Here is a 26,358-nt window from a genome sequence, read left to right on the forward strand (position 1 = left end):
GGGTTTCCTTTTTTGTTTGTTTGTTTGTTTTTTTTTTTTTTTTGAGATTTTATTTATTCATGAGAGACACTGAGAGAGGCAGAGGCAACGGCAGAGGGAGAAGCAGGCTCCATGCAGGAGTCGATGTAGGATTCGATCCCGGAACCCCAGGATCATGACCTGAGCCAAAGGCAGACATTCAACTGCTTGAGCCACCCAGGGCCCCCCCCCCCCTTGTCTTATAGAAGGTAGCAGAAGGGTGGGAGTGAGGAATGGAGGCAGGGGAGGGGGCCAGGTTATCAAGTGCTGCTTAGAAGGACTTCTTTGAGCTTTGTTCCCTGGACCGTTCCCTGTCATACACTGCTAGGGATGGTGTGACACTCCTTAAGGCCTACACCTAACCATTCCTGTCATGACACACATTCAGCTTTAGGCTGACGTCCGCTGGGGATTGCCCCCACGACCGGGAGGTGAGCTGGACAATGCCTGCACCAGACCTCTGTTCCTGGATTATGCAGCTATGACGGAGGGTGGGCTGGCTTCAGGTTGGGAAGGAAGCTTGAGTCCTTGCAGGGGGTGGGGTGCGGGGGTTCTATGGGCAGATCTACCTTCTGGAGCAGAAAAGAGACCCAAATGCCGTCTAGAAGGAGCAGTGCATCCAGATGGGAGCATCAGGAGTCCATGCGCTGGGGAAGCGTGCATCCCCAGGCCCTAGTTCTGGGCAACCTCTCCAAGCCCAGGAGCCAGTCAGGCGAAGGGCATGTGTTAGCAGCTAGGCTTGCCCCATCTAGGAGGCAGGACAGCAAGACGGCCCTTCCTCCCCAGCCAAGCCGCAGGAATGCGGTCTCAAGCTTCAGCTGGAAAGTCCCACCCGCTCCTTCCTCCCTCTGAGCTTCCTCTCTTCAGGAGCAGGAAAGGGAACGGCAGGAAGGGGCTCGGAGGGGGAGGCTCCCTCCCAGTTCATCCCTGAAGAGAGTTTCTTGTGGGGAAGATGCTGGAGCATAGTGATAGCAGTTGAACCAGCTGCTGCTTATCTGAGTTCCTGGGTGGTTTCCCCAAAACTTCCTGAAGTCCAGTGTCCTCGGGGCCTGGTTTAGGCCCAGCCTAGCCCCCCACCCCTCCTGGCATGATGTTAATCTGCCCCAACAAGGGAGAGTTTCCCTTGGCCTTGTCCACACTTGGCATTAACGTGGAAGAGGGAACGTGGAGAAGAGGTCTGAGGAGCTGTGCACCCACCCATGCACCGCTTCAGGTTTACCCAGAAGGCTCCACAGAGTTTCATGGGGTCCACTTGGAGGAGGAATGCAAAGGCTCCCATAACGGGTTCAAGGGCCAGTCCAGATGGGGGCGGTCGGCATGCGGGCCGTCTGCTCAGAGGCCTTCGCCCGGCCTGGACGCCTGTCAGTGGCCACCTGCAGAGGGACGTCTGAGAAGTCAGGCCCCCTCGAGGCCGTGAGCCGAGGGCCTGGACCCTGCGCTCTCCTTCCTTGGGGAGAGCTTCTCTCTGCAGAGCGGGCTGTGGGAGACACCGAGCGGTTAGCCCCGGCGAAGGGCGAAGATGGGAGAGGGGTGGCAGAGGGCACCGCAGAGGGCACCGGCGTCCCCTCCAGCCCGGCCAGTGCTGGGATTGCTGGCAGGGAAGGTGCGAGCCAGCTCCCAGGTGACCTGTCCATCCATCGTGCCTGGGCGACTGTGCTCTGCCCCCCAATTTATAAGGCGCAGTGGAGTGGACGCTCCTTCTTTGGTTCTCCTGTGGAGGAACGTGCCCGGGGGCAGGCGCCGTCTGCTCAGCGGGCACTGAGCGCCCCCAGAGCGGAATGGGGAGCCAGGCAGGGCGGGGGGTGGCTACCACCTTGGTCGAGGTGGGGTTTTTCTTGAGATGCCTCCTCTGCTCATTCCCTTGGGCAGCAACCAACTAACGCTTGTCCCCTGTTCTGTTCTAGATGCTCCCACCAAGGAGAATGCCAAGGCCCCGGAGATGAAAGCCCGGAGGCCCAAGAGCTCTCTACCTCCCATGCTAGGAACAGAGAGTAAGTACTTGTTCAGCTTTTCTAGGCCACCCCAGGACTGAGGGCCGGCATCAGAGCCCCAGCTTCCTTGCCTGCACCCCGGTGAGCCCCGTGAAGTCCTGGTGGCCGGGCCAGTGGCCATCTGGCGCTGCCCCGCCCTCCCAGCCTCTGCACAGCCTGAGGGGTCCGCGTTCACATCCACTCGCCACCTCACTCAGGCCCTCTGTTCTTCTCACCAAGACTCCTCTTCTCGATTTCTCCCAGGTGAGTCTTTCCTGCTGGGTAGACCTTGCCATGCTGTGGCTCTGATCCTACCACTCCCGGTTGGGGTGCCCGGCGGTCCCCAGGCTCTAGAGCACCCCTGACCCCCAGTCCCATACAAGAGAGCCTCACACATGTTGCTGGCCTGGCATTCCTGCCACACTTGTGCACACACATTCTGACCCTGGCCTGGCCTTTCTTTTCCAAGTCTGCCCCCAATTCCTTATTCCTATGCTCAAGCCAGACGAGGCTCCTCAGGGTGCTCTGGAAGTCCCTGGGTCTTCCATCATGCCTCTGCTCCGGGAGCTCCTCTCTACATGAGACACCTCTTCCGTGGGACAGACTCCCACCGAAAAGCTACCTCATCCCCAAGTGTTTCCTTGCTCCAGCTGACAGTGACCCTTTCCTCCGGTGCCCTCCCAGAGCACTCAGCACCGCCCTGCTGCCACCGACCCAATGTCTGCCGGGGGGTCTGTGGCTCACCCCGCTGCCCCCTCCACCATACGTTCCCTGAGGGCTGCCACTGGGTCTTCCAGGGCACCGTGCCTTGCTCAGAGAAGGACCTTATAGACTCTCTTAGAATCAAGTTGCAGGGGCGCCTAGGTGGCTCAGTCAGTTAAATATCTGCCTTCACCTCAGGTCCTGATCCTGGGGTCCTGGGATGGAGCCTCAAATTGGGCTCCCTGCTCAGCAGGAGAGTCTGCTTCTCCTTCTCCCTCCGCCACTCTCCCTGCCTGTGTTCACTTGTGCGTATGCTCTTTCTCTCTCTGTCGAATAAATAAATAAAATCTAAAAAAAAAAAAAAAAAAAAGAACCAAGTTGAGGTTGTGGTATAAATAGCAGCTCAGGGAAGAAGCTTCTCCAGTAACTATATAGGACTGTCTCCCTCTTCCTGGGTCTCCCCTTCCTCTAGGGCCCACTGATCTATCAGGCACAGCACCCAGGTCCACAGAAATATCTCAATATCTTATAGAGTTAGAAGAAAAGGTAAACTTTCAGGTCAAAGAAAAGTGTTTTAATTCATAATATTAATAGATTTATCTCTATACCAGTGCAATTGTAAAATACAATTTGCATGTGTGTACAATAGGGGTATATACCTACGTAGGATTTTTTCTTCTTCTTTTTTTAAAATTTTTAAAGATTTTATTTATTCATGAGAGAGAGATAGAGAGGCAGAGACACAGGCAGAGGGAGAAGCAGGCTCCATGCAGGGAGCCTGATGTGGGACTCGATCCTGGGCCTCCAGGATCACACCCTGGGCTGAAGGCAGGCGCTAAACCACTGAGCCACCCAGGCTGCCCTCTTCTTCTTTTTTTAAATGAGGAAGGAATTAATGAAGGCAAAGGTGCTTAGAGACCACAAAAGTCATAGTACAGCCCTGGCTCCCCTACTGAGTAATTACTGGTCTAGTTTTGTTATAACTCTGCTTTGAAACCCCAATTTTAACAGAGGGTATAGAGTTGCTTGACCATTTCCCCCAATACTCTTATGTTTAAAGAAAAAGACAAGTTCTTAATTACTCGTAGAAGAAAGTGATCGAGCTTGATTACTTCGATGGCCGAGTCTCTTTTTCTGTTAGAAAGCAGCATTCGGTGACTTAGTTTTATTATTCTCTTCTTTTCAAAGCTACATATTTACCTTCCTGATGATGAGCTTGGGTTCCTTGTGCATAGACCAGCCAGCTGTCAGGGGGATGATGCTCAGCCTTCAGTATGTTGGAACCTACCAAAGTGGAACCATCATGTCTAAGGAATATTTAACCAAAGTGGGGAGCTCAGGTTATCAGGAGTGGATATTTAATAAATTGCTGGAAATGCACAAATAATTATAAGAAAAACCTAGTAAGAGTGAATTGACGGGGTTTTTTATTATTATTATTATTGACATTCGATTGCCCACATATAGTATAACACCCAGTGCTCATCCCATCAAGTGCCCTCATGGGTTGGTGGTTTTACTTTCTAAGAGTGCCCATGCTCTATTAGTTATGAGAAAATGGGATCTCGGAAGAGCACCCAATGGTTGTGACTTAGGGGTCTGAGCCAGGCATTCACCTCTCCTGGGAGCAGAAGCAAGAGCACGTTGAGTTTGAGCTGGGGAGTCAAGCAGCATCCTGTCCTCAGCTCTGGCACCTCATTGCAGGCAGACTTCTGGGGAAGTGAGGTGGGGTCGAGGGGAGAGCTCTAAAGGAGAAAACAGGCTAGAGACAGTGAGCAGCCCTGGGAGCTGGGTCTTTGTGCTGGAGGAGAGAAGGCTGTGGGGAAGGCCAATCAAGTTGTCCTTGTCCAGTTCTGGGGTGAGGGCTCGCAACCCCAGCTGCATCTTAGATTCACCTGGGGACCTTTTGAAACCTCTGTGGCTGGGGCGCCTCAGCTCAGTTAAATCCGAATCTCTGGGGGTGGGATCCAGGCTTTGGTATTGGTTCAAGCTCCTAGGCCAGTTCCAGCGCGTGGTCAGCCAGGCTGGAAGCACATGGAGGCGCTGTTGGGCTTGAGAAGCAGAGGGGGGTCTCCTGCACTGCCTGTTAAGTGTCGCACTGCCTTGGGGCCCGTGGGGCCCAGGTCCTCAGACTATCTCTGGCGCCAGCCCACAGTCTCCATTCTTTAGGAAGGGAGCAAGAGCCTGGAAACAGAGCTGGAAGCCAAGGTGCTCACCCCTAGAGAGAGAGTGGGGAGTGGGACTCAGTTAGTGGTACCGCATAGGGGGACGGGCAGGGCTGGTAGAAGGTTCTTGTCTCCCTTTCCTTAGTGAATAAACACATTTGTGACCAGTTGAACTCTGGCAGACCCTGCCTGTCTGTGGAAGGCGAACTGTACTCTAGCCTTGTTGCAGTTCTGGACGGTACTGATGTCCGACCCCGAAAGGAAGGGAAATGTGTAGTAATGACCATTTCGAATGGTCCATCTACCCAGCCCCTCATCACCCCAACCCATCACCCCCTGGGCACTGAGAGGGTGGTTCTGGGGGCCCCTCCACCTGCTTACACACCTGTGCTAAGAAACCTGTGGTGTTCTCTGGGTGCCTCTAGAACACCATGGAGCTTCCTTTCCCAAGGTCCCTAAGAAGGCAGATGCTCAGAGATAGGAAATGAGGGAGGTGTCTTTTAGATTTACACCTCCAAAGTCTTACTTTTTGGAATAATTTGTAGTATTTATTAATTACATAAGTTAAGGGGATCCCTGGGTGGCTCAGTGGTTTAGCGCATGCCTTCGACCCAGGGTGTGGTCCTGGAGCCCCGGGATCGAGTCCCACGTCGGGCTCCCTGCATGGAGCCTGCTTCTCCCTCTGCCTGTGTCTCTGCCCCCCACCCCATGAATAAATAAATAAAATCTTTAAAAAATAAAAAAAGAAGAAGAAGAAATCCTACGTATGTATATACCCCAATTGTACACACATGCAAATTATATTTTACAATTGCACTGGTATAGAGATAAATATATTATGAATTAAAACATTTTTCTTTGACCTGAAAGTTTACCTTTTCTTCTAACTCTAAAAAATTACATAAGTTAAATATCTACGCATTCTTCTTTAAACATGCTAAAAAGTATAGAAATATTCCAGATACCACCCGGAAGCCCTCTTGTCATCTACCTGCAGTCCACTCACCTACTCAATTATATTCACAATTTTTTTAAGCATTTCCCTATACATATGTAAATACATCACACACTCTGGACACCTCTGCAACTTAGCATTTTCCCTTAGCATAGCCACCCCCAGTCCCAGGCATCTCTGATCCCATGAGAAAGCCCAGATTCTCTTGTCCCCGAGTGCTCTGGCTGTCTGTGTGTGTTCATTTTTTTCAAGGGCTGGGAAGTACCTAATCTAACTAGGAAATTCATCTCTCCTGCCAGTAACTGAGGGAAGGCCAAGTGGTTTTCTTGTCAAACAGATCATAGCCAGATCCCTCCCCACAGGACCTGCCCAACCCCCGCTGCGTTGTTCAGTCCTGTGTGCGAGCTGTTAGGTGTGAGAGGAGACGGCGCATGTCCACACGGTGGCCTGAGAGTCCTGGGAGTTCGGCTGAGGACCGTGAGGGCGAAGGCCACGTCCATCTGCCAACCCAGGGGGCAGGATGGGAGGAGATGGACAGGAGTACAAGCTGACCTGCCAGACACCAGCTCACAAGTTCAGGAGTGAGGAGTGGGAGTTTGCGGTGATTTGGGACGAGGGGAGCTCTGGGCCAGGTTACGAAGGAGAGAGGAGTGTGGCATGGTCGGAGTGGAATGGTACCATTGCCGGAGCACTGGAGGGAGGCACTGCATGGAGGCCAGAAGGGACTTGCAAGGCCCCCCGACTCAGGTGCTCACTGTGCACCTACCAAGCACCCGTGCAGCAGGCATCCTGTAAGGTGCTCGGTCTCTGGCACTTCAGGCAAGTCTCACTCAGCTGAGCTATGGGTAGTTGTTCTTATTTTACAGATGAGCAAAACTGAGCCTTAGAGAACTAAATTGTCCTGCCTAGGCTCTGACAGCTGGTAAGATCAGAGCTGTGGGCCCAACCCCGATCCACGTTCCTGCTGCAGCGCCCTGTGCCCTGCTGGTCTCAGAGGTGTGCTTTCTGCTGTCCACACATGCCTGGGCCGTGCTTCCCCCAGCCCACGAGGGGGCAGGGTCTGCTGCCATGGGATCCGAGGGAATGAGGAGGGTGGCCCCTGGCATGCTCGGCTGGATCCTCAGACCTGTCAGGGTGTTTGCCACAAGCCTCCCAAGAGGAATTTTTTTTATGATTTTATTTTGATATAATTTCAAATTTATGGAAAAGTTGCAAGAATAGTACAAGGAACTCTTGTATACACATTACTTAGAGCCACCAGTTATTTACGTTTTGCTCCATTGTCCTAGCATTCTCTATGGATGTATTCATATAAATATATTCACCATCCATCAGATATTCATACAGATAAGTATACACTATGTATATATTCATATATGCTCACCATGCATCATATAGATTAGATATACGTATACCATTTATGGATAAATTAGAGACATCATGCCCTTGACCTCTAGGTAGGTCATTGTGCGTCTCCTAAGAACATAACCACAGTGCAGTGAATAAAATCAGGACATTTAACATTAAACCCATACTACGACTTAATGCACGCTCAGTTTTTGTCAATTATTCGGATACCCTTTAATGCTACTTTTCACCCCTCTCCTGGAACACTCCATCCGCTCCTCTGGTGCAGAGTGGTTGCCCTCTACCTTTGGAGAAAGGACGAGAAAGAGGTGCACAGGCCCAGGGGAGAAGCATCCAGGACCATGCCTAGCTGAGGAGGCACCAGGAAGTGTCAACATCCTTGTTGGACCTCCAGATGCCCATTCAGGGGACAGTGCTCGGGCACAAGACATGGCCAGAAATGCCACTAGGCTAGAAAGCAAGGGACAAAAGTCTTGGTTCTGCCTCTGATTGACGATGTGGTCTTGGTCAAAGCCGTTGGTCTCTGGGCCTGTCAGATGAGAACTGTCACCAGCTGAGCCCAGGCCTTTTCCAGCTCTGACAACAGTCCAATCAATAAAAGGCTTTTTTTTTTTTTTTTTTGAGTGACACAGTTCAGGTGAGGTCAACTAATTCTCCTTCATATCATCCGATATGTGATGGGTTGAAGCTACCGCAAGTATGGCTTGTGGCACACAGTAGTAGAAACATCCTGATGGGAAGAAAGCTTTGAGCAGAAGGTCCAGGTCTAGAGCATTCCAGCCGGAGGGGATCTGAATGGAATCTTGTGTGAGGGAAGCATCGATGGGGCTTCAGAGCTGGTTTTATAGAATACGGACGTGGCAATGCCAGGGTGGTAACAGACTCAGAGATCCCTCCTATCAGTCTGTAGAGCTGATGGTCCTTTAGATAAGAGATAAATGAGCATAGGACACTTTGATAACTTGAGGACAGGAATCAGGGCCTGTTCATTTCTGAAATGTCCATGCCTAGCCTGATACAATAAGTATTTGGTTTTTTAAATAGATCCATGAGTTCCCATGCTTTAAGGGTCCTTGTTTCTACTGCACTTCTAGGATTTGGGGATGATGCAGACAGGGCATGCCTTTGTATTCCATGCCTGGCACTGGCCTGACATTGGTCACTTTGACTCCAGTGGCCATGATGGACCATCCCAGATGGTGCTTTTAGATATCCTAGCCTTGGCCTCCCATGTGTGTTGCTCTCCAATATGAAAAGTCATGTCAACTGGAAAGCATCTTGGGATGTCAAAAACTGTGTCCAGTTTTCCTTCAAGATGCCCCCAGGATCCAATTTTTCTTCTAAATAGTCTCTTGAAGCCATGGGGAATGTTAAACCATGATAGGATTCAAGGAGCTGGAAGGAAATGCTGAGATTGCCATGTTGAGATTTGGTATAAGATTTGCGTGACACTGGAAGATGTGGGATCCTGGAAGAAAAGCTGGGGTGTTTCTATTAAATGCCTTTGAAAGCTGGCACCAACTCCCACTCTCAACCAAAGTATTGGTCCATGAGGAAGGCTAGTGCCTGATTTCACTGTCCACCCTGCCATGCATGTGACCCTGTGACTTCCACCCCTGGGCTGCTTCCAGCTCCTACCCCACTCTTCCACTGTCTCCCATGATCCCATTAAGTGGGAGGTTGGGTCCTCCCTGGGGAGGACACTGACACTGCTATCCTGGCCGTGCCGGGCTGCCTCTTTCACAACCATCCTGGCGTTCCGTGTCCTAGGAGCTTGGGGATGAGTATTTGCAGTAACAAGAAGAGCAATGTTCCTCTGGAATCTTCCTGTGCGACTGCCTTTGCTGTGAGGGGCTGTGTTTAGGCAATTTGCCCAGAGATGTTAATTCTGGGAAAATGACCAATAATCCTCCATAGGTCTGTCTATAAGGACATACTGAGAGGGGCCTGGTGTGTGCCAGTGGCGGGGAAGTGTTGGGGGTTGTCAGGTCACCCAGAGCCCCGAGCTCCCCTGAGTGCAGGGCAGTGGGATTCGGCCTTCCACCCTCGGGTTCCCACAGCCGCCCCCCAAACCCCCCACCTGACACAGTGCGTGAGTGCTCCCTCCACACTTCACCCAGCCTGAGTCACCTTCAGGAGCCTTTGGTAGAAAGTTAATGCTGATTTCGGGAATTGTGAAGGGTTTGATGTCTATTTTTAGTTAACTACCTAAAAAGGGAAATGTCCCCAGAGAAGGAGACATCCAGGGACGTCCCTGTACCCAAGGCTGTTCGTGCTACCTCCCTAAGTCTCCTTTGCTTTCCATTGTCTCAGACCCTTTTGATGCAGAAAGACCCACCTTCAAGGTTCTGTAAATATCTCCCAAGGGCCTGCTCAGGTCTTCTGTTCTGCTGATTCATGGGAGAGGCACTCCTGTGCCTTCAAACTGAGCAGTCTGGAAACTTTTGTGGACCCTGACCTCCTCCCCCACGCTGGGGCAGAAGGGAGGCCCACCAGGCGGGGAGTCTTTTAGGGCTTGGATAGGTGGGGGCAGAAGCAATCTGTGGGTTGCTCGGACAGTCGGGAGGCTGGCTTCCCCAGGCCTGCCCCCACCCCCACCCCCGGTTTCCCAGCAGGCTTCCAAGTTCAGGCTTTGATTCATGAGATTTCCACTGGGCTGCTTCACTTCTTCCAGCCTCAGTCCCCTCTTTAGAGTAGAAGGCTCAGCATCCAACAGCTTTAATCTAGTTGGTGGCAGAGCAAGGAGGTAGCTCCTTTTAAAGGAAAGTTGCACAGGGACTCGAGATCCAGGGCTTTCTCTCCCAGCGTCAGGATCCCAGGACTCGGGTGGTTTGTTCTCAGGAGCTCCCAGGGTAACAAAGATCCTCAGGGGCTCCACACATTCCCTTAATAGATTTCCAAGCTTGTGCCAGGTACTGTGCTAGGCACTAGGAGTACAGAAGATGAACAAACTGGGCCCCGTGCTGTCCCCAGGAAGCTGGCTGTGGTGTGTGCTTGTCGGCCATGGGTTTTTGCAACTGGGATGCCTCTGATGAGCAAGCACTGAGATAAACCGCCTGGAGGGGCCATGGAGCACAGCCTGGCAGTAGTGATGCATGAGGTGAGGCCTGCTGGAAGAAAGTACCAGAGTCTGCAAAGAGCTGAAGGCAAGAGAGCTGATACTACAGAAATGGAAAGGCATTCAGTGTGGGATAGAGCAGCTCCTGCCAGAGCGGGAGGCAGGGCCCAGCAGCATGGGCATGCCCCGGACAGCCAGGAACTGCATTTCTAGCGAACTTCCCGGGTGCTTGTAATACACACTCAATTTGGAAAACCACTGACATTGAGCATCAAGGGCCTGGGTGACCTTGTTCCCTGAGAGGGGAGAGTAAGAAAGAAGATGAGATGACAGCTGGGATGGATCTCGAAAGACCTCATAAGATGAGCTGGACTCGATCCTCAGGGGCAGCGGCTGGCCATTGGAGAGATTTAAGCAGTGGACTGATGGCCTCAGAATGATGGCTGTGTTAGCCTGGGGACAGGGGACCAGAGGCCGAAGAGGTAGTATAGTTGGGACTAGAATAGTGACGGTGGGGATGTGGAAGGTGGCAGACCAAGGAGGTATTTAGTGGGTGGAATTGACCGATGTCAGTGACAGGAGATTGTAGAGAGGGGGCCTTGAGAGGGGCAAGCAGCAGGTTTGGGGGAAAGATCCTGATTTTGCTTTTGGACATACTGGGCTTGTAGTCCATGCCAGGGGAGGGGATAATCAAGTAGTGGGACATATAGGTGGACTGAGGAGAGAAGTCTGGGCTCCAGGTAAAATGAGGCCTGCAGAGAGGAATAAAAAGAGGAACTCCGAGAGCTGCAGTGAGCAAAGGACCCCAAAGGCATCAGAGTTTGGGGAGGAGTGCTGTGCCAGGAGGAGCTGCTGCTCTGGGCTGACTGTCTGGGAATGGGGACTGAGCTGCTCATCAGAGGGGCAGACCGAGTGGCAAGCAGAAGGAGGGTATTAGCTGCTAGCTTGACCGTGTGGCCAATAGCTGCCACGGGATTTGCAAAGATAGTTGGATTTTATTTTCCTTTCAGGACGTTCCTCTCTGACGATGGTGCAAAAGTGTAAGGTGTTAGAGAAAGGAATGAGACACAGGGCTGACATTAATCATAAGATAGGGAGACCGGTGACTCCAGAGGATAAGAAACTAGTTAGTAACCTAGGGATTGCTGAGAGTTTGAGCATCTGGATCAGCAAGAGGATTACCTCTACTGAGGACTTGCACTGGGAGAAGGAGCTCCGGGAGCCGGCGAGTGATACTGTGTAGGCACAGAGCTCAGCTGACCCACTGGGGCATATGAATAGGTGAAGGAATGGACAGAGAAGTCCTCTGGGGACCCGTCTGGGGAAGAGGGGTGACTGGGGTGGGGGAGCTGATACTAGAGCCTGCGCTCTGTACTATATACCTTCTTTACAATGTCGCTTAGTGCTTTACAACAAATTTTACTTCTCCTCTTCACATTTGGTGAATGAGGGATCGAGAGCTCTGAAAGGCTAAGGGACATGCTTGATGTCACACACCTCAGGAAGCAACAGGGCAGTACCTAAACCCAAGCCCAGCTCCAGAGCCTCTGCCCACTGCATTTCTGCAAGGGGTCAGAGAAGAGTTTCGAGGGATGGAGCAGAGAGTGAGCTGAAGTAGAGGCAACAGGAAGAAAGCAGCCACGCACAGGACATTGGGAGGTTTAGGTCCTCTTTCTACCTTAGCCATATCTGGTTTTTATGAGCCTGGCCAATTCACCTAGGAATCAATCTCCTTTTTCATAACATGGAAACAATGCAAGGTGCCCTGCTGGTATTTGGTTGGGGAAAGAACCCAATGGGAGAAAGGACAATGAGGTTGTGGGTTAGACCCTATGCACTAAGTCCAGCTCTCTGTGTGAAACCCAGTTTTAGAATCAAGGGTTTCTGCTTTCCAAGCCATTAAGTGTGTTCTTCTAAGCCCCGAACTCAGTTCATGGATTTCAGCAGATGCTGGTATAAAATTATGGATGGCATAGGCTATAGAACTTCATTAACATTTAAAATTGCCTTTACTAATAGGAACCGAACCAGCTTCAAATGCTAACCGATTCAAACGGTAGAAGATGCAAATGTATAGAACAAACATAAAACCTTGGCCTTTGATCCATTTAACTGTGACATGGGAAGATAGGAGACTAGTTGGGGCTCTACTTCTAGCCACGTAGGTTTACTGGAAAGAGTAGAGAGCAGAGTGGGCCCCTAGGAGTGGGATCCTCCTTAGTGGGTGTTGGCCTGCCGTTCCAGGGCCTATCGAGCTCCTTCCCAGCCTCCGGAGCCCATCTGCAGCTGTGTTGTCTGCTACGGGGCCGCAACAGAGTGCCACCGACCGGGGGGCTTACACAACAGAAGTGCATTGTCTCACCGTCCCAGGGGCTGAAGTCCAAGTTCAGCGGTGCTGGCAGATTTGGCTTCTGAGGCCTCTCTCCTTGGCTTGCAGATGGGCACTTTCTCACTGTGTCCTCATGTGGCCTTTCCTCTGTGCACGCACCCCTGGTGTCTCTGTACGTCCAAATTTTCTCTTCTGTAGAGGATACTGGTCAGTTTGAGGCCCCATGGCTTCACCATAATTTCATTACCTCTTTAAAGCCCTTATCTCCAAATATGGTCATATTCTGAGGTACTGGGAGGCTAAAGTTTCAACATATAAATTTTAGGGGGCTGCAGCTCAGCCCAAAGCAGCTCCTGGGAACAGATGGCTTTCGCTCTCCCCGGGAGGTCAGATCCTGGCTCTGGTAGGAGCCCTTCATCTTCCCTGGAGGGCCTCTCTCTTGCAGTTGTGCCGCTCCCTTCCCAGCAGCCCTAGATGTAGGAGGACAAGGGCTTCGGGGTTCAGCCTGTCATGGCTGTTCCATAGCCCATCTGGTCCCCACTTCTAAGGGGTTTGGCCTCCCCATGCTGTTCCACCTTGGGGCTCTCCCTCTCTACTGAGCCCCAGCCTCCTGCTTTCATTTTATTTTTTTTAAAGATTTTATTTATTCATGAGAGACACAGGCAGAGGGAGAAGCAGGCTCTGCACAGGGGATCCCAGGACCCCGGGGTCATGCCCTGAGCCGAAGGCAGATGCTCAACCCCTGAGCCACCCAGGCATCCCAGCCTTCTGCTTTCAAACCTGTATTCCTCTCTCACCTGGGAAGAGGCCTTGCTTGACATTTCTTCTTCCGTCACCCTGTTTCTCCTTGTCCCTTCAACTCCAGAATTCTGGTCAGATTAGTTGACTCCCTCCCGTTTCCTGGAGAATCTCCTCTGGAGTGACTTCTGACCCCACTGTCTCATGGAACCTGCCCTCTGAAACCTTACCCATCACCCAGTGCTGGCCATCCCTGAAGCCCCCTTCCCAGTGCCCATTCTCCACCTCCTGCTCTGCCCTTGCTTGCAGGGACAGTCCCCCTTCCATCCGTCGAGGTTCACAGCCCTCTCATTCATCCCAGTCCCTCCCCTTGGGCATTGCCTGGGATCAGACCCCGGCCCCTTCCCATCTTTCACGACATTCTTTGCCCCAAAGAACTGACGCATTCTCACAGTTTCCATTATGATCGCGTGTTTGATTCTGGAGTCTTTCATTTCCAGTCTCCACCAACCTCTCTCTAGAATCCTGATCCCGGGCTCCTGGCCTCCAATTGGATTAAATTCTTTCATCTACCACATTCACTTGGACCAAGCCGAATGCCTCTCTTCCACTCCCAAATTTTGTACTCTGCCTCTACAATTTTCTTCATTTATCCAAGCCAGAAATCTCTAAGGAATCTTTGTACCTCCTTCTTGTTCAGCCCCTACAGTATTTTAACTTTTCTTCTGTCTCTTTTATTAGTTCTTTGCTTTGCTGCTGCCTTTGCCAAGGCTGGACCTTGATCACTTCCTTCCCTAATCAGATAGCTTTGTCCCCTAGGACATGTGGAGACCTCCAAGGGTCCTCAAGCTCAGCTAGACTGCTGTTTGTGTGAGGACTCCCTGTTCACTCAGGAGAAAGACCTACCCCTCAAACTTGGGATTCTAGACCAGCACTGTGAGGACAGCGATGTTCCGTGTCCTTGCAGTGTGGTAGCCTCGAACCACATGTGGCTCTTGAGCCCTTCAAACCTGATTACCATGACCGAGGAACTGAATTTTACATTTAATTTAAACTATCATGCTGCCTTCACACCACTGTTCTCTGATCCCAGCCTGCACTCTGGACAGCCTTCCACCAAACATCACCCCGATGATCCTCAACTCCAGGCCGCTCTGTTCCAGAACCATGGGGCCCTTCTCCTGTCTCTAGCTCAGATGTTCTGTGGCCCTCAATCTGTCCCATGTCCCACCATCAAGCGCTTCCTAGCCATCCGCACAGCCCACGGTGCACTTTCTTTTGTTTGAACAACTGCGTTGTGTTAGCTGGATACAACTTTTTTTTTTTTTTTTTTTTTTTTTTAACACTAGGCTCTACACCCAGAGTGGGGCTTGAACTAACTATGTAGAGATCAAGAGTCACATGCTTTACAAATTGAGCGAGTTAGGAGCCCCCTGGATAAAACCTTTTAAAAAAACTTTCTTTTAAACTTTTTAAATTTATTTATCGAGAGAGAGAGAGAGAGAGAGAGGACACACAAAGCAGGGTAAGGGGCAGAGGGAGAAACAGACCGCCCTGTTGAGCAGGGGATGGGACTCTGGGCTCCATCCCAGGACCCCGGGATCATGACCCGAGCTGAAGGCAGACGCTTTACCCACTGAGCCACCAAGGTCCCCCATAACTTTTATTTTGAAATAATTTCAGACTTAAAGTTGCAAAAAATAGTACAAATAATTCCTGTATATCCTTCTCTTGAGTTCCTTAAATATCAGCAGTTTGCCATGTTTGCTTTATCATGTATTTTTTCTCCCTCACTTTTCCCCTTTCTCCTTGCCATACCTCTCCACACACACATATGCACATACCTACACATCCATACATATAATTTTTATGAGTGGTTTGAGAATAAGTTGTACACGTGGTATTCTGGACACCCAAATACTTCAGTGTATATTTCCTAAAAACAAGAGCAGTCTCTTATTAAAACTACAGTTTCGTGATCAAGACATGAAATTAGCATTGGTACAATAGTATCATATAATTTATTGACCATATGCAAATTTTGCCAATTGTCCCATTGATGTCCTTTATGACAAAAGGGGGAAAAAGGCGCCTTTCCTGTGGACCACATGCCTTGACGTTTAAATCCTTGATGACAAGTTCTGATTTATCATTTATTTGGTTTTCCTCTCAGTACCCAGGTGAATAGCATGTACTGCCTGGCATCTGCCTGGCACACAGCAGGTCCTCAGTAAATTTCTGTGAGATGGACAGATGGATCGATAATGGTGGCAAGGCAGGGTGAATTTGGTGGAAGCAGGCCTCACCCTGGGCTTCATCACGTAACTGGTAGTCATCAGCTCCGTGATCTCAGAGATCACCTCCTTACACAGTCCTTGTGCGGTTCTTAGGTGGGCAGCCCCACTCTCCCTGCTTTACAGATGCACAACTGATAATCCACAAAGTTTGATAACCTGCCTGTGGGCACACAGCCATGTCCAAGCCATGACATAGTGCTCCTTCTCCGTAATCGGCAGAGGTGAAGATTTGTGGATGAATAATTGCTAACGTTCCCTCCACTCATTCATTCAATAAGTAGTTACCAAGTGCCTCCTATGTCCAGGCACACTGAGGACACAGCAGTGAACAAAAAAGAAAAAGTCCCTGCTCTCAAAAACCTTATACTTCAGAGATAGGAGAAGGGCAGACAGTAAATAAACAGGTAAATGTATAGTTTATTATATGGTGCTAAGTGCCATGTTGGGGTATAATAAAGTGGGGTAAGGGAGATAAGAAGTGCTGGCTACAGGGGTTTGCTATTTGTTATAGAGTCGTTAGGGAAGATCTCACTGATTAAGTGACTCCCATTTTTTTTAAATTAAGGCATAATTTATATACAGTAAAAATGACCCTTTCTAGTACGTAGTTTATGTAGTCATATAACTATTGCCATAATCAAGATATGGTTCTCCCACCTTAAAACATATCTTGTGTCCCTTAGTGGTCAACCCCTGTCCCATCCCCCACTAATCTCTTCTCTGTCCCTATAATTTGTTTCTAGAACAAAGCTTATACATAGGATTATACAGTTCGCAGCCTTTTGAGTCTGGCTTCTCTTAGAGAAAGAGAAAGATGAGTCATTGAGACTCATCTGTGTTCTGTGTATCAGTAGTTTGTTGCCTTTTATTGATAAGTAGTATTTCATTGTATAAATATACCACAGTTCATCCATTCTCCAGTTCTGGAATAATTGGATAAATTCTAGCTGTTGGTAGTCACAAGGCCACCATAAACATTCACATACAGATATTTGTGTGTACACAGATTCTCATTCCACCTGGATAAATAGGTTTTGATTAAAGACCTCCAAGAAAGATGAAAACAAGCCATGAAGATAGCTGAGGATACTTTTGCATATTCATCATATTGCTGTTTAGCAGAATGAATAGGTTTGTGCTGTGAAATTAGTCTGAGTAATTTTTCTTATTTGAGTTATTTGGAGAAAGTTATTTGGAGAAGGAATGGAGGGGGAATAGAAGAGAGCCTTTGGCGGGTTCATTCATTTGTTCATTCATTCATTGATCCATTTAGCAAACACTAAAAAAATGAAAGCCACTAGTCCACAGTCTGTGACCCAAAGGAAGCCTGAGACCCTTGGATCCGCACCAAAGGCTAATTTTAGACGGTTTATCTGACGTAATTTCCTTTCTGAGTTTCCTGAAGTTTGGGTGAGGGAATAGTGAGTGAGTGTGGAGTTATCATCATTGAAATGGACAATGGAAACTCAAGCATTTTTGAGTTTTTATCTCAATGGAGGCTCCAGAGATCCCCTGAGAACTGATATTCAGTCATGAGGTGGTCTCTGTAGGAGTGCAAGATCTGAAAAACACACCCAAAGTGAGGGCTCTGTCTAAGGCAGGGGCAGCGGCCAAGGGTCCTAGGATTCAGGAGCTTTGTGAAAAGCCAGAATTGATAGAAAATAATCTGTGACTGTCTTTGTTTCAGGTGATGCAACTGTGAAAAAGAAACCTGCCCCCAAGACACCTCCAAAAGCAGGTAATGGGTCACCAGCAGCAAATGGGGGCAAGAGGCATCTGCCACGGGGGGTTTTCCTATGCCCTGCTAGACTGAGCGCTGGCATAAGGTCCCAGGAGACCACCGCTGTGCCCCTCCCTGATTCCAGCTCTGCATTATTCAGGCCAAACTTTCCCCAAGAGCCTCTGCACTGCCTGGTCTCCTACCCTCTCTCACTTGACCCGTCCTTTCTCCTGCTTCCCCGATAGTGTCCCTAGCTGACGTCATATGGCATCATAGAGTACTAGTGACTTTCCCACCCTTACTGTGAAACTGCCTAACACTCGCCCTCTACGCTGCCATTTAAAGAGACGATCCACTTTATGCCGTCCTAATGCTCCGCTTTATATGTCCTCGTCATATAGAGCCTTGTCTCTTTCCCAGTGAAAGACATTTGAGGACATGAACCACATGGAACCTGTCAGCCAGGGTAACCTGATGGTTCGAATGCAAGGTGCTGCTTAATTAATAAAGGAATTAGGAGGTAGATTAAAAAATTTAGGGTAAGATCCAAATTCCAGAGCAACTGACACATGCCACGTAAATCGTGTGGGCCACTTGCAAAGAACCAAAATAAAATAATGAACAAACCTAGCAGGTCCGTCGGTTTGGACATTCTATAGAAGTGGCCGCTGTCCTCAGTGTTACCCCGAAAGCTCTAGAAGGTGAGACGTGCAGACCAGTGTGGACAGCGGCACTGAGTGACATCAGTCTGTCTGAGGCTCCCTCCTCATTGCTCACTTTGTCACTTGTCCTCTCCCAGCCATGCCCCCTCAGATCATCCAGTTTCCTGAGGACCAAAAGGTGCGCGCAGGAGAGTCTGTGGAGCTGTTTGGTAAAGTGGCAGGCACCCAGCCCATCACCTGTACGTGGATGAAGTTCCGAAAGCAGGTCAGTGATGGAGGGAGTGACCCGAGAACAACCCTCTCAGGCCCTGGGCCAAAAGGGAAGAGAAACGCTGTCCTGTCACGGTGGCAACATCACTCTCTATCAGCAGGGCCTTAGAAATGGGAGGGTCCTGTCCCCACCCGCCAGGTCGGAGTTCTTAATAACCTTTTCTTCTGAATCTACTGTGAACATCTGCTTTACAGACAATCTGTGTGACCAAACAAAGTGTGAAAGAAAAAATAGAAACCACCCAGGCCACCCACCTGATTTTGATATTTTAGTCTAGAATGCTCCTCAGAGGCAGGAAAATCGAACCAGTGACCGGAAGGACCTCTCAGGCCCTGCGAGCGTTCTGTGCGAGCCCGCCGAACCCTCTCTGTGGTAACAACGTCAACTTACCACGTGCTGAAGGGATAAAAGTGAATCCGAGTATTTGGACGGATCAATTGTACATTAAACAGAACGTTGGCTCGCTGGCCCAGGAACGTACCATTTATAATCATGGCTCTATGAAAAAAATGTTTGATTTTCTGAATGACCAACTTAAAGGGACATGGGGAGCCCATATTGGTACACGTGGCCATATATGTGATCGCCGAAGGCCCCAAGCAGCGGCTGGCGCTGAATCAGGAACTTTACGGGGGATGTGAGGATTTCTTCTGAGTTCTCCGGTGCTCTCTTTCCAAACCATTCAAATTGTCCTAAGGCCCAGAGGTGGGAGGCTAGTACCAGGGAGGGATGGAGGGTTGGTCTCAAAAGATGAAGCTGAGAATCCTGCCTTATCATCCTAAGGTTGCTTGCTCTGTGCGCTGTCTGGACTGGTGTCGTCTGAAGTAAGATGCAATGTCTCCCTTTTCAGAGACATTTGACCAAGTCCCCGTTGGGGACAAAAGAACTTTGTCGAGAGTTACGAGTTGCGTTACTTCCAGATTAACCAGGACGAGGAAGAGGAGGAAGATGAGGATTAAAACTCATTTATCTCAAATATTTTGCATGAGTTCTTGAATAAAACTTGGAAACCCCCCCACAAAAAAAAAAAAAAAAGAATTTTGTCTAGTGACGGATATATTCCGTATCCATGATCCAATATAGTAGGCACCACCATATGTGGTTATCGAGTGCTTGAAGTGTGACTAGTGCAACTGAGGAACAGAATTCCAAATTGTTATTAGTTAAAAATCATTATAACGGCTTTGTTATAGACACCATAAAATTCAGACACCATAGAACTTGCCCTTTTAAAGTGTTGTACAATTCGGTGGTTTTTCGTATATTCACCAGCTGTGCAACCATAACAATGATCTAATTCTGGAACGTTTCCATCACCCCACAAAGAAGCCCTGAGCCATTAGCAGCCACTGCTCCCTTTCCCCCAAACCCCGGCATCCACTAACTTGCCAATCTCTGTGGATTTGCCTATTCGGGGCATTTCATATAAATGGAATCATACAGTATGTATTCTTTTGTGTCTGGCTTGTTTTTCTTAACATAGTGTTTTCAAGGCTCATCCCATTGTAGCATAAATCAGTACTGCATTCCTTTTTATGGCTGAGTAATATTCTATTGTCTGGGTATGCCATGGTTTTTAAATTTTTATTTTATTTTATTTTTTAAGATTTTATTTATTTACTCATGAGAGACACAGAGTGAGGCAGTGCCATGGTTTTTTTTAATCCATTCATCAGTTGATGGACATTGGGGCTATTCCCACTTAACTAATTAAAGTTTAAGTAGCCACATGTGGCTGGTGGCTCCAGGATTAGACAGCACAGAAGAGGTCAGAATGCCACTGGGGTGGCCTTTGTGGTTGACTCTGCCCAGACGTGTTCTGCCATCCCCCAGCCCCAAAGCCATAGAGATACGAGACCATCCTCAAGTCTGGTCGGGGCCGCAAGGTAGACCTAGTTCATCTGCCAGGCCCTACTCAGCACCCTCTCTGCTCGCCCCAGACCTGGACCACCTCAGGGAGGCTTGGCTTTGGATGCAGGAGGGGAGGGGCCCTAAGGGGAGGTCCGGAGTCCAGACAAGACAGAGGCCCATGCAGCTTGTCCAGCAGCATTCCCTAGGGGTGGGGGAGTGGAGGTCAGAGCCTCTTCCTTTCCTGGCCTGTCTCTAGTGCCTGCCTCACTCTCTGCCCCCAGATCCAGGAGAGCGAGCACATCAAGGTGGAGACCAGTGAGAATGGCAGCAGGCTCACCATCGTGGCCGCACGCCAGGAACACTGCGGCTGCTACACTCTGCTGGTGGAGAACAAGCTGGGCAGCAGGCAGGCCCAGGTCAACCTCACTGTCGTGGGTGAGTCTGAGGACGGGGCGGCCCGCGGTCGGAGGACAGGAGAGGCAGCGGCCCCCAGCTGGATGGTGGGCCTCGGGGCTGCCCCTCCCGGGCCTACTCCTCCGGCACCCTGCCCACAGCCCCCCGTGCTCCCGGGTTCCCTCTCCCTGCCCTCACTGCCTTGCTGGGCTCCGCGCTCCTGGAGAAGCCCAGACCCTGCACACACCCCACCGCGTTATCCTGTTCCTATGAATCCCCTCCTGGCTGCTCTTTCTAGCCTTTGGAAGCCCTGACCCATTCCTCCCGTGGCACCGTCGCTCCCTCTCCCTCTGGTCCATTCCCTTCCCTCTCCCCGGCCTCTCAGTCTCCTTGCAAATGCTCACCTTCAGCCGGGGCTGCCTTCCACTGCACCCCCCGATCCAGCCTGATGTGGGGACACACTGGGGGAGAAGATCACAGACTCGGAGGCTCAGCGCTGGACTCCACTCATGCCTAGGCGGGGGCGTCAGTGGGCTCAGCGTCCTCCCTGACTCTGTGATCGCCTGTCACCCTGCAGGCCCTGGTCTCTCGCTTCTCTGAGAAATAGGAGGCGTCAGGCATGAGCTTGCATGACTCCGTGCCCCACACCTGCAGGTGTCTGTGCATCTGTGCCCCCCCCCGCCCCCTCTCTTGTCTTTGCCTTCCCCTCTACTTCTCCCATAAATGTTGCCAGGGTCTCCCATCCCAGCCGACACGCAGGACCACGTATTCCTGCAATATCCTGACTCTCTCTGGCCACCCTGCCATCTCTCTCTCTCTCTCTCTCTCTCTCTCTCTCTCTGTCTGTCTTCATGGCCACACCCCCCCAAAAGGGGCCAGTCTCCACTTTGGTTCTGCTGCTTCTCCTCCCTGTGGCCTCCCTCCCGCCCCCATTAGTCTGCTGGGACCACCCTTCTGAGGTCACTGTGACCTCCCAATGCTACGTCCACCCCTTTTTCTCACCTCCTGCAGCCCCGTATGGAGTCGAGTCTGTCTCCAGACTGGTTTTCAAGTTCACGTTTTCCTCTCCATTGCAGTAGCTGTTTTTCATGCCCTGGCGACTCTCTCCTGAAATGTCAACATACTTTCCTAACTGGTCCCACACGGTGGGTTGCGCTCAGTTCCTTGACCCCCGAGGGGTCAGGGCAGCAAAGGAACAGCAGATGCAGGAGTGGGCAGACTGACGGCAGGCCGTGTCCCTACGCATCTGTGAAGGCCTTTGGCCTGGTGGTTACTCATCTGACCCCCTTTCGTTTGCTTCTTTAGATCAGGAAATTTAAATCTGGGGAGGCCAGTGTGCTAAGGGGTCAGGGAATAGATTTCTCATCTATAAAAGACAGGAGACACCTCCCTACCCCTTTCTTTCTTTGGCGACTCCAGATGTTCATTTCAGTAATCTTCCCCCAGGAGTCAAGAATATTTGGGGGCCTGGGAGGGTGCTAGTGATCCAGTTAGCCTCCACATTCAGACTTGTACCTGAAGTCTTGGTTTTGGCCCTACGGGTCAGCAAGCATTGGTTTCCAGTTTTCCTTGGTGTTCTCTTAGCTGCCCCCCCCCCCCAAAGGCTTGGAGACCTGGGGGGTCAGCTCCTTTGAGCCGCTTTCCTGTGGCCAGTGCCCCTGCCCCCGCTCTGGCTGGCTCCGGGTGCCACACGCTCCCCTCCCCCAGCACCACCCGGGGCTGTGGTTCTCGCCTTTTATGGTTTCGTTTCTCATTCTCCTCGGCCAGTGCTGACAGGGCCATTGGCGTGGCTGCCCGCCAGCTGGCAGGAGCAGCATGTTAAATGCCGTCCTGGGAGGGGAATGGAATGGAGGGGAACGGGCTTTCTGTCTGCCTCCCCCTCCTCGAGCTAAGAATAGAATTGCTCAATAAAATGAGGACTCGCATTGATGGATCCGGCGAAGCCACGTTCATTCAGAGCCCGCGGATTTAGAATTAGTCCAAAGTAAACCTGGATTAGGCCCAGATTTACCTGCGTGTCTCTAGGGACATCTGTGCATTATCTGATCGGGGCTTATTAAGTAGATGTCAAATATAAATGAGATGAAACAGGAACTGTTGGGCCTACTGCAGACGGGTCCCGAGCACTTTGGAAGCTTCCATGGCAGGCCGGCTGAATCAGGCCGATTTAACACGACTCCTCCTGGTGAGCAGTAAACTTCCCTTCGTGTCTGCCCTTTAAAATACCACTTTCTTTTCATCTCGTCTATGACTCCTATTTTTAAAATGATAATAAAAAGTAGGCTTTCCCTCAGTTAGTTTAAATGAGTGATGTCTATTTTAAAGGCTTATATTTTCAAAGGCAGCACAGGAGTTTGTGCTGTTCTGAGAGCCTGGGCCGAGGCCTGCCCTTCCCGCTCCGCCTTTGGGGGGGGAGGTGAGGGAGGGGCCCCAGGGAGCAGCCGACCCACAGCATTCCTGCCTGCAACTCGTCCAGCAAGAGAAAAACAGGTCTCTTTGCGTATCTTTAAAGGAGAAAAACAAAGTAGAGAGAATCTCCAAATACCCAGTAATCCCCAACTACTATCTGAGCTTGGAGCTTGCACGGTTTTTAAGGGCAGGAGATTTCCCTTTGTAATGCTTGGCGTGGGTTTAATAAGCAAGACGCTTCTTGATCCTTTTTCTGCCTGGTGGCCTGTAAAATAACAGGCCCCTGGAACCAGGGTCTGGAGAATTTTTGGAGTCTCCTTTTGGCTCTGCCCCTGGCTAGCTGGGTATTCTTGGCAAGCAAAGTGCCTCAGCTTTGAAGGGCCAGGATTATCCGGAGAGATGACCCTGGGAGGCTGGGGGTGTCTCACACCCCCTGCCCTTCTCTAATAGCCACAGGTGGCTGCTGAGGCATAGTGAAGGGAGGTCCAGGTGGGCTTAAGCATGCCACAGAGCACCTTCACACGCACAGGTGCACAGAGACCGCCAGGGACGGCAGTCAGTCCGGGGAGAAGAAGTAGAGAGGAGCTCCTCCATTTTCCTGGGACTGAACAGAAAATCCCAAAGCTGGTGTCGTCAGACTGTTCCCCTAGACTCAGCGTTTCCCATTCTGTTGGTCAAGTCTCCAGGGAGCCAGAGGCGAACTCTAAGGCAGCGTGGAGCTTAGGGTTCTAGACTGTGCGCTCGCTTTGCCTTTCTGAGGCCATGCCCAGGGCCTCCAGGCCAGCCCACGTGCAGCTGTGTCTCTCGTGTGGAGGGAGGCTCCCAGGCCCTCTGTTCTGAGGACGTTTGTTCTGTTCTGAGGGTTTTCATCCCTGGCTAGTCCAGCCTGTCTGTGAGGCTCTTGTCTGTTGAACAGAAAGCAGCAGGCGCAGCCCAGGGCCCTAAGGGCGGGCATGGGGGTCGGGGCTTCCATCCCCTCGACTTCAGACTTGAGTCTTGTCCGAAATCCTTAATTTGGAATCAGATTCCTTGAAAGCATTGAAGCCTTGCTCGGAATGAAAGCCCCCCTCCTCAAACTTTGCATCTTCCCTTGTGCTACAGGGGGTGACATACATCATCTGTCAGTTTTTCTAACCCTTTCAGCCAAGAAACATCTGGAACAGGGTAGGGTACAAATAGTACCTCTTTTGCAACACCCATTTCTCAAAGTTTTCTTTTCCTAACCAACACAGAGGGGAGAAAAAATCAGTCAGTGGCGTGTATCTGCACTCTCAACGTGTCCAGCGAGATGCTTCCCAGGCAGTTTTCTTTGGGGGAAAGCAGCGAGTCTGTCTTTCATCCCTCTTTGGGCTTTTTTTTCTTCCTTAGCTGGGTCTTGAGAGGACTTGAAGCACTTGCCTCTACAAGAGTTTAGAGTAATAAACATCTTAGCCAACGCCAGAAATATTTCTAAAAAGACCGACACATCTTTCAGAACAAACAGTTTTTCTAAGAGAACACTTTAAACAACCAGTGAAAGTGGTTCCATCACGGGAGGCCTCCAGAGTGGCTGCCAGCGGTGGAAGTAGCTCTGTCACAGTCCCAGAGCCACTCCAGGCGAGGCCCAGGCTAGGGCTGCACAGGGATGGGTGGTTGCAGGGCAAGGCATCCTCAGCCGGGACGGAGAAGCCGTGTACACACACACACACACACACACCAACAGAATGGGGTTTTTTTTCCTCTCCGATAGATGCAAAGTCGTTTGCAGGAATTCTCTTTGGCTTTCCTGCCTTGCAGAAGGGAGAGTAGACATCAGGAACTTTACCTGGGTTTGCTTCCTTGATGTTCACAAAACCCCTAGCGGGTTAGATACATGTTAGCACCATTTTTCCAAATAAAAAAAGACAAACCAGAAGTTTGGAGACTTGGAAGTTGAGGAATTTGCTCGAGGTCAACGTAGCTTATGAAATGGCATAGCATGAAAAGCATGGTTTTAATTGCTGGTTTGGGGAACTCTACACCTCACACTGCCTTGGAGTGGGGGACGGAGGTTACTGAAGACTGGTATCTGTAGCTAAATCAGCCACCGATGAAAACAAAATCCGAAACATCGGAGAAGTTAGTTCAGAGCAGCAGCTGACAAAATCAGCAAAACTCGGTCACTTCAGGAAAGTGTAGGCCACCATGATGTGCCCCGAAGCTGGCAGCAGTGAAAGGGAAGGCAGCCGGCCAGAGGGGCTGCTGCTTGCTTGTGTCCTGCGCTCACTTTCCAGCCCTTAGGCAGGGCTGGGTGTGATTTGCTACCGTGGTTTGCTTTGGAAATTTTCTCATTTTCTAATGGTTCTAGGAGGATAAAAGAGGTAGGGTAGGAGTAATATTTTATGCATTATAAAGTCAGAAATAAACCCCCACAATAATGATGGTCATGGCTGCTCACGCCAGCCACTTTTCCAAGAACTTCTCACAACCACCTTGTGATCCAAGTGCTACCGTTCTCCACGTGGCTTACAGACGAGGAAACTGAGGCCCAGAGAGGTTAACAAGTAATGAATGGAGACCGAGCCATGTTCAAACCCGGATCTGTCTAACTTCAGAGCTCACTGTGCAACTGTGCCGCTCTCTGGGGGCAGGCGCTTCCCAAGTCCCAGAGAAAGTGAAGACTGGCCCTCGCTATGTCACAGGCCACTGGCCTCGGGCCTGACGGAGACACACACACACATTAAATTCTCTCTCAAAACACAGTTTTGATGGGAAGCAGTCCACGCCTTCTGGGCAAGCTTCCTAGGTCTGTTTATTCAGAGAAATATGTTTAGGACTGAGGCAAAGTACAGGAAATCATGACTTGTAGACTGGAAAACTAGCCTCCCCAAAAAAAGAGAATTCTTTTCTGGCAAATAGGTGTTTGTGGGGCTTTCTGTGTGATTGTGCATAGGTGTGACTGTGACGGTGAGGAGCGGAGAGCCAGGACCAGGGCTGTCAGCTTGGGTTCTCTGGGCTTCTCTTCCAAGTCAAAGCTAATTCAGAAAGGTTCCTTCCCTGCAGCTCTTTTTTTTTTTTTTTTTTTCTCCCTCTTGCAATTCTGAAGACTTGGGTGATGTCGTGCTTCTCTGTCCCCAGACAAACCAGACCCCCCAGCGGGCACACCTTGCGCCTCCGACATCCGGAGCTCGTCGTTGACCCTGTCCTGGTATGGCTCCTCGTATGATGGGGGCAGCGCCGTGCAATCCTACAGCGTCGAGATCTGGGACTCGGTGGACAAGACGTGGAAGGAACTAGCCACGTGCCGCAGCACCTCTTTTAACGTCCAGGACCTGCTGCCTGACCGAGAGTATAAATTCCGCGTTCGCGCCATCAACGTGTATGGAACCAGTGAGCCGAGCCAGGAGTCTGAACTCACAGCAGTGGGAGAGAAACCGGAGGGTAAGCTGCCTTCCTTGATCACTGGCCTGACATCAGTGTGCATGGCTTACCTT

General features: G+C 50.5%; 1 protein-coding gene and 1 long non-coding RNA gene across 11 annotated transcripts in view; one reads left to right on the forward strand and one right to left on the reverse strand.

Annotated features, from left to right (window-relative positions):
* The window catches only part of MYLK (myosin light chain kinase), a 203,680-nt gene that overhangs the window by 137,792 nt on the left and 39,530 nt on the right, over positions 1–26,358 (forward strand). For 8 of the 10 annotated variants that reach the window (XM_072811851.1, XM_072811849.1, XM_072811848.1 and 5 more), the window contains 5 exons: positions 1,923–2,009; positions 17,288–17,338; positions 18,120–18,247; positions 20,386–20,539; positions 26,003–26,305. In XM_072811851.1, the coding sequence (XP_072667952.1) occupies positions 1,923–2,009; positions 17,288–17,338; positions 18,120–18,247; positions 20,386–20,539; positions 26,003–26,305 (723 nt within the window). Of the gene's footprint in view, positions 1–1,922; positions 2,253–17,287; positions 17,339–18,119; positions 18,248–20,385; positions 20,540–26,002; positions 26,306–26,358 lie in introns of all 10 variants that reach the window. The other 2 variants (XM_072811856.1, XM_072811857.1) reach the window with 1 other exon arrangement.
* LOC140624914 (uncharacterized) lies at positions 19,835–22,152 on the reverse strand. The gene is made up of 2 exons (XR_012024348.1): positions 21,500–22,152; positions 19,835–21,010 (listed from the first exon to the last, which is right to left on the reverse strand). It is a non-coding gene; the product is annotated as an uncharacterized lncRNA (long non-coding RNA).

Source organism: Canis lupus, chromosome 35 (genome assembly GCF_048164855.1).
Source record: "Canis lupus baileyi chromosome 35, mCanLup2.hap1, whole genome shotgun sequence".
NCBI lineage: Eukaryota > Metazoa > Chordata > Mammalia > Carnivora > Canidae > Canis > Canis lupus.